The sequence below is a fragment of the Lissotriton helveticus genome, chromosome 12 (assembly GCF_964261635.1).
Source record: "Lissotriton helveticus chromosome 12, aLisHel1.1, whole genome shotgun sequence".
Classification (NCBI taxonomy): Eukaryota; Metazoa; Chordata; class Amphibia; order Caudata; family Salamandridae; genus Lissotriton; species Lissotriton helveticus.
Genome location: NC_136073.1, coordinates 765,248,638 through 765,266,253, shown reverse-complemented (window position 1 = coordinate 765,266,253; position 17,616 = coordinate 765,248,638). Strand labels below are relative to the sequence as shown.

The following is a 17,616-nucleotide window of genomic DNA, read 5'->3' as shown; positions in this document are numbered from 1 at the left end:
GAGTAGAGGATATAAAACTACATTTGGATGACTCCTAAGTAACTTTGTCATATCATTGATCAAACTTATAAACAAAGTTAGATGAGCGTTAGTCATTACTGTCCACAGCAGTTAAAGGCAGAAATCTATTGAAGGATGAAATGGAGTTTTCAATCCATTATTATTTTTAAGAGTTGCAACATGTCAATTGGAACATATGTGGTTTATAGAAAGGAACGCAACTGCTTGATCCTAATGACCCAACCAAAGCATACTAGAGAACAGCCTGCATAAGAGTTTGATTTTTAAAATTAATAATGATGCAATCACCTTCACACTTTTTTGGTGATTAACCAATCCAAGACCCATCTAGTCAAAACAATATCATCAAACATAACAAGAGGGACCCGAAATAGGGTTTTTTCGTAGAAACAGGGGCAGAACTAACATAAAGAATGATATTATTCTCACTGTGAACAAATGCCTCCAACACAAAGACGTCCTTGGGTAGGTTGATGACAATAGGGTTATTAATAGTTGTACATAAGCGACGTCCGCAATAACAATATCTTCATTAATGGCCCCGAATGTCTTTAGTCAATAAGGCATCCAATAGCAAGGAATCTTTTTTCCTTAATACATCCCAGCACTGAAGAGAGCACAGGAGCCTTTCTTTTCACAGTACCTAAAAGAATGCAGAATAAACCAGATGAAAAACAGGAGGGCCAGCTTCTTTCGGTCATGGACAGGCTGCCCTGGGCATGGATGCAGCCCGCAGATGTCCTGCGCTTAAGGGGAAGTTGAAACTATTAATAATGCTATGTTCATTGAAGTGGCCTACTTCCTATTCCGCTGATAAGGGACTTTGGTCAGTGAAGTGCCAAACACGCATGAGTAAGTCTCCAAACAAGCACACATTCTGCGCTGCGGGAAAGGTAGGCAATATTGATGGCACTCTGTTCAGATGGAGTGGCCTCCTCCCTCCACAACCACCGCCAAGTGACTCCAGTAAGTGAAGTTCCAAACACAAATGAGTAATTCCACAATCAATCAAGTGTCACAAATGTTACAATCCCAGGTTACATCCCACCTAGAGTGCGGACATATTAAGTTTCAAACAGGAAGTGCCTGTAGTTAATAGCAAAAAGGTCCAAGCTCAAATAAAGAGGGAAAATATCACCTTTACCAATGTTCCCAAAACAAGATTATGAAACCATACAGACCTGACAACAAGCCTATCGTGGCTTAAAGTAAAAGCAGAACCAGGAATAATTTTGTTTGCCCATTTGAAATGATTGAGGGGAATACAGAACAGAGGTTCTGAAACAAAATTGTGGTATTATTGGCTTAATAGAAGACATTTTGAAATAAGCTATCAGGCATAGTACGGAACTGGGACATAAATGTTTAAGTAAAGAAACTGTTTTCTGAACCCTACTTTCCTTAACCCCACTAAATAGTCACTAGACTCAAACTTCTCTTCCATAAATCATTTCATAACTTTGCCAACTGTGTATTCTTCAACAATCACTTTTAAAGGTGTTGCAGCCAGCTTTCCCCATTTACAAGTATCCATTTTATTTTAGTATTCTTACTGTTCATTGCCCACGTTAGTTTCTCGTCATTTCTGGAAGTCTCCTCTCTAAACATCAAAAAAATATTATCCTCGATTTAACATCATTTCACACAGTTTCGTGGATTGTCCATGATTTCATCGTTTGTAAATTCTCTATTTTGAAAGTAGTCATATGAGCCAACAGCTCAAAAACCTGTCTTACAATGGCTATTTTGTTCCAAGACCACTGAAATCTTTGGTGCCATTCAATGTGGCTGTTTAAACTGCACATTACATTTATTTGCTACAGATAGGAAAATGCTAAGGGGTGTCAGCTGATAGTGGGGTACTCAAAAAAATAAGAAATAAAGCAAGCAAGAGGAAACAAGTCATAATGATAGGCCTACCTAACTGGTAATTCTCGTAATAGAGGGTCATACTCTTCCTCAAAACACTCCTGGATTCCTTCTCAAGTTTAGCCCGTTGCAAATATCGCAGAACAAAGAGTGCGGCTAAAATGGGTGCAAGTGTGTTATATGTGTAGGTTAAGCATGGGCGGATTTTGCGAATTGGCAATCCGCGAACTTGCGTATTTACGGATTCGCAATCCGCAAAATTCGCGAATTCTCGCGGATTTTTTATTTTTTTTGTGTTCGCAAGGATTTCTGCCAGTTCGCGAGGGTTCTGTACCAGTTCGCAATTGCGAACTTACTTGTCGGCTCGCAACGGCCGCGACTATGTTGTTTCTACATCTGGTTCATCATCACAGGTTCACAGCACCCTCTGTTTCATCACTGCCACCCTCTGGTTGGTTTATCACTGTAGATTATGGGGGTGAAAAAAAGCAAGCACACCTGCCCTGCTTCAACTGACATGAATTAATTTGGGGTTGATTAATGTGTCACTGAATTTAAACTTCCAGTCTGGCTGGCACCTGCTTCCTTATCTGTAATTTGCTTTCTGTTGCAGTGCAATTTTTTTTTCACAGGACCTTTGTGGCCTATAGTTGCAAGTAGGCAACTGAACTCTGAAGGGGCCCCTCAGGAAGCACTACAGGGAATGGTTACTAATGATAAGATTGAACTTTTGCACCTGCTGAGTGCTTTCAGTTTTGCAAAAATCCAAATATCCAGCAGCATCCACAAAAAGTAATCCTTCCAGGTCAAGATCCAAATCAAAGTGACCAGCACATGAAGAATGCACTGGGAGGAGCCTGGTGGACAGGAACAGGAAGTTGGAGACTGCGGGGTACTTCCTTCCTCCCACCCCCACCCCCCAAAATGGACTCCTTGCAAAGAAAAAGTGCAGGCAAATGTCAACCTGAGGAGTTATTCTGATAAAAATCATAATTTTCAAGGTTTATGCTGCCTGCTGGTGGATTTCTTGTGCGAAATTGCAAATTTTGCAATCTCGCAATTGCGAGATTGTCGCTGCCCGCCGCATCTACGTGTTCGCAAGTGTTTACTCCCGCGAAATTGTATAGTATTCTAGTTGGCAAGTGCGACCAAGCAAAAAATCCGCTTCGCACGGATTTTACTAATTTTCGGCAAGTTCGCGAGAGTTCGCGGATTGCGAATTTACCGAAAATCCGCAAAATCCGCGAGCGGAACGGATTTTACGCCCATGCTTAGTGTAGGTCTACTGTAGGTGCCAGTTTCCCAGATATGGATGGACCCATAAAAGGAAGGACTCTAACAATCAAGAGGTGGAGAGTTTGTAACATTATTACGAGAATTGAAAGTAAAGACTATTTTCCAGCAAGCGAACCAAGACTTGTATTTGTTTAACAGTACATTGTACAGCAGATTTTGGCACGTTTTCCTTTACATTTAAGGAACGGCCAACACAGTTGCATGACATTTAGGACATGTCAGAGGCTTTAAAAACAGCACTGGCATAGACTGTAAAATCTTGATGAAGAGATCTATTGATGCACTCATTAGTTTATGCTGGATGAACCTGTGTGGTGGCTTCTGAATGGGAAGCTTACCTTACCAGCATTTAAAAATATTGGCCAAGCCATATTCCTGGCTACAAGGGTAGAAATGGATAGCTTCTATGGTTACTAAAGCGGTTCAAGAGCCAAGTTCTTTACAAGTTTTCTAAAGCAGTAAAACTATTATCCTTATAAGGTCCCATTTACTCACACGTTGGTGCCTTCTCCCCCTCCTACATATGCATTTTAATTAAAATCACAATCTTTCATGTTTGATCAACATTTCCCTTTGAGCACGGTTTGGGATTGTAGGGGCTAGTGGTGGACAGAGAATGAGACCAGAGTACTGTTTAGACACAAAAAAGGTTTGTTTATTGTTATTGGTTCGTAAGTGGGGCTTTGACCACACAGTCCTTCCTGAAACAAGGGGGGGTTGTTGCTGGTTGCTGGGTATGTCAGGGTTGGTCCGTCTTCCCGGTTCTTGTGGCCTCAGGGAGAAAGAAAAAGAAACGGGTTTCACTGATCTGTTCTCAGTTTTAGACTGTAGTGCTACCGTCACCGTTTACCAAAAGGAGGGGGGGTGAGTGCAAGGGTCACCACAGGGCCTCCCGCCTCCCCAAACCTGCTACCTCCCGCCTCCCCAAACACCCCACCAGAATGCCCCTTTTAGCAACACTTGCCTTGGGCTGTGGCCCGACTCCCTGACCACAGCAGCTGGACCCGTGGCGTCTTCTCCCCTCAGCCCACCGGGTATGGTAGCAGTTTCGGGAACGTTGCTCAGCAGCACGCGCTGGGTCCGCTCTGCCTTTCGGGTCTCCTCCGCCACCGCTCTCTCGCTCTCCTCTCTTCTACTCTCCGCCTCCGCTCTCTCGCTCTCCGCTCTTCCTCTCTCCTCCGCCTCCGCTCTCTCGCTCTCCGCTCTTCCTTTCTCCTCCGCCTCCGCTCTCTCGCTCTCCGCTCTTCCTCTCTCCTCCGCCTCCGCTCTCTCGCTCTCCGCTCTTCCTCTCTCCTCCGCCTCCGAGTGCTCCGCTGCCTCCTCTCCGACCTCGCACACCGTCCGTTCTAGTCCTCTCCTTCTTATCCTTCCGGGTTCCGGCGGCTGACCAGGCTCCTCCTCCTTCCGCAGTGCAACAACTAGACCGCGGCCGTTGACTTCCTGGTTCTGTGTTTTCGGCAACCAGGAAGTGGTGTTTTCCTCGTCTGGGTCAGTCTCTGTGTGCTCCGACCGCTCCTCATCCCCACAGGGATTCAAAAGCCCTATTTAATTATTTATTATTGTGGGGAAATAATTATACAGTGCAGAACTTGGGGCAGCAGAGAGCAGTATATAGCAACAAGGAATATAATGCAGGGTGGGGGGGGGGGGGGAGGCATTTTCTTTATACGCTTGCAATGAGGCTGCGGGCCAATAGCCCTTCTCTCTTTATAACATATGGGAGGGATACGGTGGGGGACAGTAAGTAGGTTGCGCAGAGGTGAATTTTGAGACTTTTTCTGAAACAGTACAGGGAAGGAGCATGTCTGAGGAGCAAAGGGAGATCACACCACTGTTTTGTTCTATATGTATTTTTTGGGAGTCATTTCGATTTCTAGCCAGCCAAGCGAATCCTAGTTGTGACCATATAAACCAGTGAAAGTAGTTTAGAGTTAGGTTTTCTCAAGTAGAGTGCTTTATAGATCATATAACAGCCTTTGAAGTGGAGTCTTCCAGGGGAGGGAATCCATGCAATTCTTTGAAGGTACAAAAGATACGTTCAAACTTTCTTTAGCTGAGGTGCTGTATAAAGAACTGCTTTGATTAGTGTCAAAGAAAGCTCTGGGAGCCAGGGAGGAGAACATTGTCTTGGTCGATATGTGACAACTTTTACAATAGTTTTTTTTTTTTTGTTCAGGCAAATCGAGACAGTAAAAAGTATACACAACTTGTAGCTCACTTCGATGACAAGTGGTTCCACGCTGATAAAAAACCCCAGTAAGCATATGACTACTCGAGGAAGCGATGCTTGGGTGGCGTGGCTTGGTAACTCAATTTCACGGTATGCAAATGAATCTCGCTATTACAGAAATTCTGACAGCAGCCATCTTAGAGTAGCTAGATTGCGGGGTCAGTCAATATTAGCTGACAACTAAAATGAAGATCTCTGAAAACCACCAGCACTTTGCCACCACCGTGTATGTCAAGAAATGGTACTACATATTGAAGACCAGAGAGTTGTATATTTAGTGACCTTAATGCATACAGGTTCGTCTTGAATCTGAAATGGCTTATGGGCAGAAGTGCCTCATTGGGGGTCAGTGGACAGAAGTTATGCAGCTGAAAGCTGAAACCCAGAGGGAAATAAGTGATGTGGTTTAAATTTCAAATATGTCCCACTGCACACAACCTAGCTATCTATAGTTGACAGAAACACACCCTACATATTGGTGGGCCGAACTCGCACCTTTGCTGAATTTCTGGGGCTAACAGTTTGATAAATTTCTTTAGCAGTTATTCTCTAAACTATACTAGTATTATACAGTGTGGTAGACTATTTAATTCTGATTGATCGGCGTTTGCATCCAAAGTATAACAATTGTATTAATATTTCAAAAGCATACATAATAGGAGTTAAGAATGGAAAGTGAAGAAGCTGTTAATATTCTCAGTATAAGGACAAAGTTAAATATGGGAAATTTAAAATCGGGCTTGAAGAAAACAAAAAGGGGCATGCAAAAGTGATACACTGACAATAATAATTTGTTCATTAGTCATCGCCCTACCAAATACTTCTGCTACAGTAAGCAGAGCTATTTACTTCCTTTTAAACTGTATGTTCTAAGTAGCAGACCTCACCACAGAGGGCAGCGGAATGCTTTACAAGCAATTAAATAACACAATGACAATATAACCTCGAGATCACATGCAGGTTTTATTTTGTGGGTTACAGGTGGAATCAGAGGAAGATGTTCGGAAGGCTTGGAGATTTGGTGAGGTTCTTCTGGTAGTTTTACTAGGCCCTGGCACTGAGTCTTAAGAATAGAGAGTCATGCAATAGAGATTCTTAGATTCTTTAGATTATTGTAATTGAAGTCTTTCTTCTTGTATTACCTAATCCGCTAGCCATGGATTGTTCATCTTTGGGTAAGTTAACAACCAAGGTATAGAATGTGTTAGGTTGTGGAGCACACAGTAAAGGTAATCCTTGCATTTAAGGCTGATTAGTGAAGATTGAAGAGTAAAGATTAAATGATGTGATTTCCTTGAGATAGTTACAAGAATTCTAATATGTTCCTGAAGAGTTGGAAAAGCTCTCCAGATATCTTAAAATCAGTTAGCTTAGGAGGTTGACACATCATCTGCCAAAATCTGTGTGCTGCCTTTAAAAGGCTGATAAATGGACTATTACTGAATTAATAAACAGTAAAAATGAAAATACACAGTTTTGCATAGCTATGTCCAGGTCCAGAGAAAAACGATCATAATCACAGCATAAAGAAGAAGTCTTAATTTTGTTACAGGACAATCAAGAAACGAAGTGCTTTTGATATTTAGAATGGTTAGATCAGTGGGGCCTTAGGCAGGTGAACAAAAGCCACAATTTGCAGCACACTTTTAGGATACAATGATTATGGTAATTATGATCACTAAGACTTAAAGTAGGATATTTTTCAAATTAACTTTGTTTCTGTGATTGTTAAACGTGTGGGGTATTTCGCAAATAAACAACTCTGACTGGTCTTTAACCTCTTCCTCTGTCACATTTTCAGCCTGGACCTCCTTGAACACCGAATGATTGAGGACAATAGAATGGGAAGATTTTCTAAAGTGATAATCCAAATATTAGCTGCATGCATATTTTTAATGGATGCTTCTAACCGCAGATTCCTTACCTTTAGCAGTTTTGGAACAGGAACAAAGTTCATCCGAACCCTTAATTCCATTTAATGAAGCCCTGAATGAGACCCTTATGGGCACCTGGTCTAATTCCTGTTCCTGTCCTCCAGGGAACGGAAAGGGTGGTCAGGCCGGTGACAGGGAGCCCTGATTTCTTTGATGCAGCACCCTACACCAGTGAGTTTGGTGGTTCAAGCTTTCACCAGTAGGGTGAACCCCCACAACTCTTCCTGTCAGAAAACGCAGACAATCCCAAAGCGGATGTTTCCTTGGCCAACCTAGCCTTGCGGTCAGTCAGAGCTTGCTTCTTGTGAGGACATATATCCATGCTTTATAGGTCATAACTGGCGAGATTTTGCTGGCAGTTCCCAAGGAATTTTAAGGCAATTTTGTTCAATCTATCTAGGGTTGTCAGGACGCTGCAAAGTAAACCATCTGCTTTTAACTGGACACTACTGACTGCTTGGGCTGGGTAAAGCAGCTGACACTAGCATGGAGATTCGGCAGCCTGCTTCAATGAGATCCGCGGGTATCTCAGAGGATGTGTAATCCTCTTTATTGGACATACTGTTTGATGGGTCTCGCCTATTTGGTGAGATGGTAGATTCGGCATTGGAACTCTTTAACGTAAGCTGGGCCACTGTGGGCTCGCTAGGCCTTTCTAACTCTGTGAGATAATATAGTTAACAGTTTCATCCCTTTTGAGGTTGCCCAGAAAGTTGGTGAACCACCCACACAAAGGTCAACTGGCCATGCAAGAGGTACTCCAGTCCTTTCGGAGTCTGAGGCAGGGGCTGGATAAAGCAGACAAACCCAAGTCCTCCGATCCTCTGCCATTCGCCATCAAGCAGCTTAAGTTTGCCATAGTGGTACACAACCACCCGGAAGGAGGCAGGATCAGACATTTCTTCCAAGGCTGGCAAAATATTAACTCCAACAAGTGGGTCCTCCAGATTGTCCAATGAGGCTGTGCCCCACCTTTCATTTTTGACCCGTCACACCTTCCACACATCAGAAAATCTCTGAGGAGCACTTGTCCACCTTGCTTCAAGAGGTGCAGCCTCTTTGGTCCAATGAAACTATAGAGAGGATCTTGGCCCAGGAAATAGGGGACTGACTGTGACTCCCTATTTCCTCATGCTGAAAGTGGTGCGCCTTCGTCCTATTCCAGATCTTTACCCTCTGAATACCTTTTAGTGGAAGGACAAATTTAGGATGCTCTCACTGACTCAGGGTATTTCGCCTGGGCCAAGGCGACAGATGGTGGTTTTGTACCCGCAGGAAGCTTACTTTCATGTCCCTGTTTTGCAGTTCCACAGATGCTACTTGAAGTTCATGGTTCTCAGTTCTCCTGCCCCACCATGCTCCTTTTCAGCCTCACGGTGTCCCTTGGGTATTCACAAAAGCGATGGTGGTGGTAGCCGGAAACATTCAGGGCTGGGAAACCCAGTTTTCCACAACCAGGCTGTTGAAGGTGGGGTTGCCAGAGTTAGTTGTAGACCACTTTCAGATGACGGTGAATCTCCTTACATTGCTGCAGGTCTTGATCAACAACCGAAAACCACACCGATTCCTTTGCGGAGACCCTTTCATTGGAGCCATTAGGGATACAGTGGGGTTTCTGGCCTCCCCACCCCACCACAGCGAGTTTGCAACAGTTGACAATGATCCTGATGTTTCTGCCTCAGTCCTGGATATTGGTGAGAGTGACTCTGAAGCTTCTGGGCCTCTTAACGACCTGATCGTCGACTATGCCAGGTGACATATGCAACGTCTGCAGTGCAATCTGAAGTCTCAATGGGCCCACTACAAGGGGAACCTATCAGTTTCGATCCAGTTTCATGACGAGACTGTAAAAGGTGGAAGACCCTTCTTTCAACCCTACCCAGAGTGGACGGTGGTGACAGATGTGTCACAACTAGGATGAGGAGGTCATCTGGAAGAAGTGGAGATCAGAGGAGAGGACTTTGTTCCCTGGCAGAGACCAGTGTCCACATCAACCTGCTGAAGTTGTGGGCTATCTGCCAGGCATTGAAGGCCTTCCTATCATCCATCAATGGGAGGCTGGTTCAGGTGCTCAAGGACAACACAACTGCCATATGGTACTGCAAACACAGGGTGGTTGGGGTGCTTTGTCTCTGGAGCTGGTTGGAGGGACAGGTAATTTCCCTGCTTGTGAACAACCTGGGGAATCTTTGAGCACCAGGGCAGACAAGCTCAGCTGCTGGTGCCTGGAGGATCATTAATGGCCATTACACTCAGAGGCATATTCCAGCAATGGGGAGAACCTTGGCTTGACCTTTTCATCACCACTGAGAATGGACAATGCCAATATGTTTGTGCGCTGGAGTTTTCAAGACGGCTCTCTCTCAGATACTCATTCTGGATAGAGAGAAGATGGGACTCTTGTACACCTTTCTGTTACGGTCTCTACTGCCTAGAATTCTAAAGCAGACCACTAATGACCGGGCCCAAGTTATCCTTGGGCAAGGAGAATGGGGTGCCTGAACTCATTTGTTTCCTCCCAACCCCTTTGTGATGACTCAGTGGGACCTTAATTTGGTCCTCCCTTTCCTCATGTGCGCGCCATTTGCATGCATCCAGAGTTGATCACTACGTCTCCTGACTTGAAGACTGACACTGGTCACAGTGATTTTGGCTCATCAGTGAGTAAACTCGATGTTCTATTGGTGCAGTAAACTTATGCCACCTACTTCCAAGACAGAGTGATACTTTGGACCACAACAGCCTTTTTACCTAAAGTAGTTATTTATTTTCACAAGGGACAATCCATCACTCATCCAAAGCTTTTTGCTACACCCCCCCCCCCCTCAAAAGAGGAGGATATAATCCATCAGTTAGGCTTCACATCAATCTCAACAAGGACTATTTGGTGGACTATCAGCTCTTTGTGGGGTGCTCTAGGGCAAAGAAAGGCAAGGCAGAAAAAGACTGTCAAAATGAATAATCCTTTGTATCAAGATCTGCCACACACTAGCCAAGCGGCAGCCGCTGGAGGGGTTGAGGTCCCATTCCACCAGAGCGAAGGCTGCTACCACTGCACTGGCAAATGAATGCCTGTACTCGACATCCGTCAGGCTGCAATGTGGGAGTCAGCACACACATTCACAACGCAGTGCTGCCTGGACAGTCGGCTCCGACTAGAAAGGCATTTCAATTGTTTGGTCCTAGAGGACTTTTTGATCTGAGCCATTCCAAAGATCCACTGTTTTTGAAGGTACTGCTTTGGTATCTATTCTAAAGGTAAGGAAGCTGCAGGTAGTAGTATTCATCCGAAAAACAGGTTAGTTTCCGTTGGTAATGTTCTTGCTGGTGGATACTGTATCGGATGCATCACTGCACACCCTATTCTGTGGAATGGTCTTGCTTTCAATCTGAAAAGGTCCGAATCTAGGAATCTGCACACTGGAATGGCGGATTATTGGTGGGTTCTGTTCCAAGAAAGAAACGGACGTCAAAATGCAGGGGTGGCACTTATACACGGGTCCATTAGTCACTTCCAGGGCAGAACAAACACATCACAGAGCTGCATAATGCCACTTTTATAACATACATGGCATTAAACAAATACTCCTAAATATCTTTGTCAGAAACTGATCACCTCTAGGGATTCTTGCATAGGTAGAAACAAATGTAACTTTTGTCCACGGATCCTACAATTTTAGAAATAAAGTTCCATTGTCTGATCCACCGTAGGCTATATACCTCAACCATCGAGATCCCCCTTTTCACCACTTTGAAATTCTTGTGTCACTTTCAGGACCATTTACCCTTAAAACTATAAAACTCTTTAATTTGAAGGCCACAAATGCTCTGATTGGTACTTTGATCTATTGCTGGTTGACTGATATGCACACATTGTTTAAATGAGCTGTAAATGTTATATAATGTGTTGTGAAATTTACTGTAAGGCCCTTGTACACTCAGAGGCCTCGTTCAAGCCAATAAAAACTTAAAAAATGTTGTTTCATAAAACTGTTGTTTAAAAATGTTTGACGCCACTCCCTCTCTCAAATTAAAATAGGTTACTCTAAATTTTAGGATTTTATTATAGTACCGCTTGCAATACCAATGGAGAAAGATGTGACAGACAAACACATTATCGACTATCATCTTCTCTGTCACAATCCATCACATTTTTATTTGATTGCAGCAAATAGATGAAGACAGACTGAACATTGGTCGTCTATTTGAATGTGATAGGTAGAAAAGCTAAAGAGTTGAAATTTATCGATTGAAAAAAACAATAGCTTAAAAAAAGCAGGCCAGTTAGAAAAAAAACTTTAAAAATGCTATGGGTTTCAGAAGTGGGATAGTGAAGGTTAGGGTAAACTGAAGCAATCAGCAATCCACAAGATACCACCTAATGTCCCTTACAGAAAACCCTCCTTTTCGGGCATTGCAAGTATTCATTTTAGGGGTGGTGTTGCAATTCTGTCTCAGGAATATGGTTTAGCCATAATTTCTGCACGTCATTTCAACCAGCTTCTTGGAAATGTGTGATATAAATACACAATTAACCAGCAGAAAGAATTGCCCAAGTCTCATTGTAGAGCTGTGAATACAGAAATGCAATGCATCCCAGTCAATATTACATTTGTCCAGGTTTATGGATAGCGTAAGGGAGAGGGTGAGGTTCTGGGTTAAGGTAAGAGAGCATGGGTTTGGGTATATAACAGCATAGAGAATTTGTTCGGGTTTAGGCACAGTGTGGGGTTAACATTTAACCAAAATTTACGATGTGACAAATTGAAAATATTTCTAACATTTGGCATAAAGCATAACTGCCAAGTCAATTTGTACCTTAATTTTGCTGTTGGTTTTTAACTTTTGCCTTTTCTAACACTAAATTTCAATTTGTGTTCCTCCAGAACTACAAAATCTGGTAAAATATGGTGGTCTCAGAAAGTTGTTCTGCCATTCAGAGACTTCTTTAACCATAGAGAGAAACTCAAGGGGAGAGTGGTGCAAAATGACATCCCAAGTGTTATCACCCAAACTGTCCGCAGTATGCTTGAAAAGCAACACATCTTCACTAAACGCAAGATACAATCCCTAAGGATCAAATAAGAAATGAAAGGGGCCCACCTCAGGCAGACCAAAAGTAACACAAAGGCAGACACCTAGGGCATGGCAAGAAAGACATCTAGAGGTTCTTTATGGGGAACAGTGTTGACTGTGGACTTTAAAAAAACAGAAAATCTCACCTGTAGGACATCAAAAAATGAAGAACACTTGGATTTCTGGGCAAGTGTTTTTCCTCCAATAGCAATTCCTTTTTAGCGGATAAAGCCATTTGGTTCAACAGTAAAGTGCTCTGAGCCCTACCATAATAGCATCAAAGGGAAGCAGACTTACCGTTTCACCAGCTAACTCCTTTGGAGGATGCCCCAAGTCTTGAAGCTGAAAGCAGACAGATCATTATGGGAGGGTATATTTCAATAAGCAAAACAAAACTAAATGTAATACACCTCTGTGTGCAGATTACACTAGTACACAACATAGAGCAGACATTCACTCAAGGAAACTGCTTAAGTGGCTGTTAACCGTGACTTTAGGTACCGTCACAGGGCTTGAGGTAAAGGGAAACTGGAACAGGCAGTTGCATCAAATGGATTCTCATTCTGAATTAAAGGCTGGTCAGATTCAAGACTGCTAAAGATAGGCACAAAAGAGATACAATGTCCCATTTATCAGATAAAAATGCTATTAAAAAACAACAGTGCCTCAATCAGGTTCATTGTTTATTCTTACATTGCACCTGCCTTTTACTGTCATCTTCGGCCAACAACTATGTGAATCGTTTGGTTTTAATCTTCCATTATTCCGGCTCTGAGGCCAAACCATATGAATGGTACAAGGGCTAATCCAATTTACAGCAGAATGTTCCGCCTCTTGTCAAAGGGCCAAGAAATGCTGCTCTGGCTAGCTTTGCAACCTTCTACTTAGTCATTCATCTTTTCATTGCCTCAAGTACTTGCATATCCCCACCCCCTTTCAGAACCTTTACAAAGACTAGTGAGGATTCATTTTGAATATCTGTTCATGTAATAACGTTTTCAGTTAACAATTATATATGCTACATATGTGATGCCTTCCCAGGTGGGAGAATGAAACAATCTCTCAACAAGAACTGGAGTGGGCGCATCTGTATCCTAGTAGTTATGACAAATCCTTTAAAGGTTTGGCGACAAACACTTAGTCCTAGAGTTTCCTTCGCTCATTTCTTTAGAAGGTTTTAACATGGCAGATCGAAGGTCCATACGGAGACGTGCTCCATCACTCACGTAGAGTGCCACAATATTTACCTTTTGCATTAGATCCAGCACCAGCTCAAACCGAGCCTTTTGGGCAACTTCGCTGTCACTGGGCTGCTCCGATTCAAACTGTTCGCAGATTTTGCCCATGATGCTGTGCTGCTCCTGGTATTTAGTGAATTGCTCCTCGGGCAGGGATTCTCGGTGGGTTTGAAGCCACTCTGGATACTAAGACATGAGAGGTTATTAATGCAAAGTTGGAGCCTCAATTTGGAAGACACTCAAACTTGTGAAAATCATAACAATGCCTTAAACAAGGAGAAAACCATTTTGGAGGTTAGCTATTCCTCTAACAAAAGCTCCGCCATAAATACAAATCACAGATTCATTATCAAGAAGGTAGCAGGTCTTCCTGGTATGGGTCCCCAGGATCTGTAACAACAAAACATTCACAGAGATGTAGACAATCGTCATCAATTTTGGATGGGTTGTCAAAACTGGATAACATACTCATTAACAAGACACCACTTCATTTTGGGCTAGCAAATACTCTCATTCATTTTATTGAGGTCTACAGGTCTGGACTAATGAAGAAGTAGGACAAGCACCACCTTGACCAACACTGGCATCAACCGACCTCACGATATAGCGATGCACTAACTAAATGAAAAGTAAAATTGTCAAAATAATGGTGAACTGTAACTGCCAGACGGCACTAGAGCCACACAACTACACCACAAAAGGACAGTCATACATTTCGGAGTCAAAGTTAGACAAACTAACATCTCGGTTCTTTACATGCCTCAAAATAGCTTGGGTTTTATGCCATGGACAAAGCTACAAATATAAAGGCAGTGAGTCCTACCAGGATAAAGAGTTTTTGTTTGTGGGTGTCTGCAAATGTGTCTGTGGTGTGTGATGTTTCATATGGTGTTGGGTGGGTCAGCTGTGCAGTATCTGAATTTGTGGATGGAAGTCCATGGATTTATGGAGTGTGTGTGTGTTTGTGGGGCTGAATGTGTGTGCGGTGTGCCTCAGTGGGTATATGTGGTCTATGCCTGTGGCAGTGTGAAGTGGTGTGTGTATGAGTATATATATATATATATATATATATATATATATATATATATATATATATTACCTACTGGTGGTCGCCAGTAGGTAGTTATAGTTACAACCTTGTTTCCATAGGAAAAGCATTTTTTGATTTGCTTATAACTTTGGCGTCGTTTAACGAATCTTTATGAAATTTTCCAAAAAGTTGCACTAATATATATACACGTGTGCGTGGTAGTGTGTGTGTGGTAGCATATCTGCTGCCTATAACGGTGAAGTGCATCCAGGGTTCCTCCTGCACAATTCATCTCACATCAATAAATGGGTTTCTTGCAGCACCTCAATATCAGCCCCAATATTATGCAACTGTGAAAGCATTGTTGGTCTTCGGTTGGGTAAACTGAAGCTTAGATTTTAATTCAACTACCACCTTAACCCAAGAGTTGCTGTATATACAGATCTTTCCGAGCTAACCCGTCATCACCCCCTCCCTTGTAACAGTACAATCAGACATGCCAGAGAGGCCTGTCTAATTACTCACTAACTTTTGAACAATTTTATTAGGCGGACACCTCATAAATCCCTTTGTAACTGAAAAATTATGAGGTCTGCAGAACTTTGTAATGTCTTGGGATGAGGCAGGGTCAATTACTTGATTGCTGATTTAAGTAAATACATTGCTAATACCAATACTTCAAACCACAATTCCAAAACCCCTTATTCATTATTAAAATACTCGAATACGGTTTACACTCTTTCATTTACCCCTCATTTAGATCTGCTAGCCTTTGTTGTTCCAATCCCAGGCAGGAGTAATGTTAAAGCCATGCATGAGAGTAGTGGAGGGGGGGGGGGAGCGTGGCCAAGATGGTGACCGGAACGGACGTGGAGTAAGGGTGCTCCGTGTCACAAGCACCATCCTGATGGCGCCCGCCCTGCACCGTGGGCAACCACAGATCACCAAGGACCCACCTGGACTGGCTCCACCTGTAGCAATGTCGGACTGTGCGTTTTTCCGGAACCTCCTCGCTGAGCAAGGAGGAGGACATATCACAACTGCATGCAAGCTCGTTTCAGACAGGCAACTAACACACTGCTCATTATTGCAAAGAACCCCCACCCGATTTTAAATGGAACAAACTATGACCAATTCAATCAATCAGGATTTATAGAGCGTGGCTGCTTTACCCATGAGGGTCTTGAGGCGCTGTGGGGTACTGCCGCGGGATTCCGCTGCCCGTTCCTATTGGTTGAACATCCAGGTCTTGAGGTCCTTCCTGAACTGTTGGAGCAACGGTGTTGCTCTGAGGTGTAGGGGGAGGTGTTTCATGTCTCAGCTGTCAGGTCGGAGATGGAGCGCCCTCCACTCTTCGCCTGACACATGTGAGGGTAGATGCTAGAGAGAGGGATCTGGAACGGAGTTCTCTGGTAGGTTGGTGGAAGTTCACTAATTTCTTTAGGTACACCGGTCCTTCATTGTGCAGTGCCTTGAAAGCGTGGGTGAGCAGCTTGAAGTGGCATCTCTTCGCGACTGGTAGCCAATAGACTTTCATGAGGTGAGGGGTGATGTGCGTCTCTCTGGGGAGGTGGAGGATGGGTCTGGCTGCTGTGTTCCAGATGGTCTGGAGTTTCCTCAAGAGTTGCTTGGTGATTCCCATGTAGAAGAAGTTGCTGTAGTCGAGTCTGCTAGTGAAGAGGGTTTGTGTGACAGTTGGCCTGGTGTTGGGAGGGAGCCAACTGAAGACCTTACGGAGCGTTCGTAGGTTGAGGAAGCAGGCAGGCAGAGGAGACCGTGCTGACCTCCTTCTTAATGTTATATAGTGTATGGTTGCAGAATAATTACTGTCCCAACCAGGGATAGGGAATATCAGTTTTGAGTTTGCACACCAAGGAGCGACAGCATCATAACAATGAAACAATATGAGGGGGGCGGGATCTCTGACGACTATGGGATTTGGGTAGTGGGGAGAATGTGGGTTGGAACACAGACATAACATGACAGCATGCCTAACTGAATGAGTACCCACATACAATATCTCCTGGAATATCCATGGAATGGCCACCCCTAGGCGTCGCCATATGATAAATTCGTACCTGAGACATAGGTGGACATATCTCCTTCTTACAAGAAACACATGACCACCATGGTACCTTTTAAACTACAACAGAGATGGAGAGGTCAGATCAGTGGCACCTCCTACTCCGCATACTCCCAAGGGGGCCTTCATTTAGGTGGCTCCAACGGTCCCTATGACAAAAAGTGATTGATACAGACAGTGGTGGTGGGTGTGAGCGGTGGTGGGGATGGTAGATGTGGGACCAATTGCCCTACTGGTGCTTTTTGCACTTAACAGTAACCAGCAACAGCTCTTAACACAACAGCCTACCACGATGATACAGAACCTGAAAGCACCATGAATATGGTGAGGGAACTTCAATAATATACACAACATATCCCTAGACAAGTTGTCCCCCCCCCCCCCTGCAGGGGCCAACGGTGATTAGACTGCCTGTGCCTTCAGGATATGGCACACACAAAGACAACTACATGACATTTGGAAGTCCATGCACCCCATCAACAGAAAATATATTTTTTTCTCCCCAGTATTCCAATTACATACTAGAACAGATGTACTATTGGGTAACTCCCCCACTGCATCTCGGGTTCTATCTACCGAATACCTGGGCCGCACACTGCCCGACCACAACCCCCTTAAATTGATGGTGCAATGGGCTGAAAGCGAGCTGGAACCTGTACACACCAACACTACAAGACAGAGTATTACGCTACACCATAGGCACACGTTATTAATTATTTCAAGGAAAATGAGGGAACGGCCTCAAGCACGTGGGCGATGGATAAAAACCTCCTGTGGGGTAAGACAAGCTGCAGATTCAACTCCTTGACCTAGAGTGTGCCATACTGGCAGCGGAGGAC

The 17,616-nt window shown here is 43.7% G+C and overlaps 1 protein-coding gene across 1 annotated transcript in view; it reads right to left on the bottom strand.

Moving 5' to 3' along the window:
- PEX19 (peroxisomal biogenesis factor 19) overlaps positions 1-17,616 on the bottom strand; it is a 73,546-nt gene that overhangs the window by 15,423 nt on the left and 40,507 nt on the right. The window contains exons 6-7 of the mRNA XM_078670128.1: positions 13,674-13,850; positions 12,724-12,768 (exon numbers count right to left, since the gene is read on the bottom strand). Of these exons, the coding sequence (XP_078526254.1) occupies positions 12,724-12,768; positions 13,674-13,850 (222 nt within the window). The remainder of the gene's footprint in view (positions 1-12,723; positions 12,769-13,673; positions 13,851-17,616) is intronic.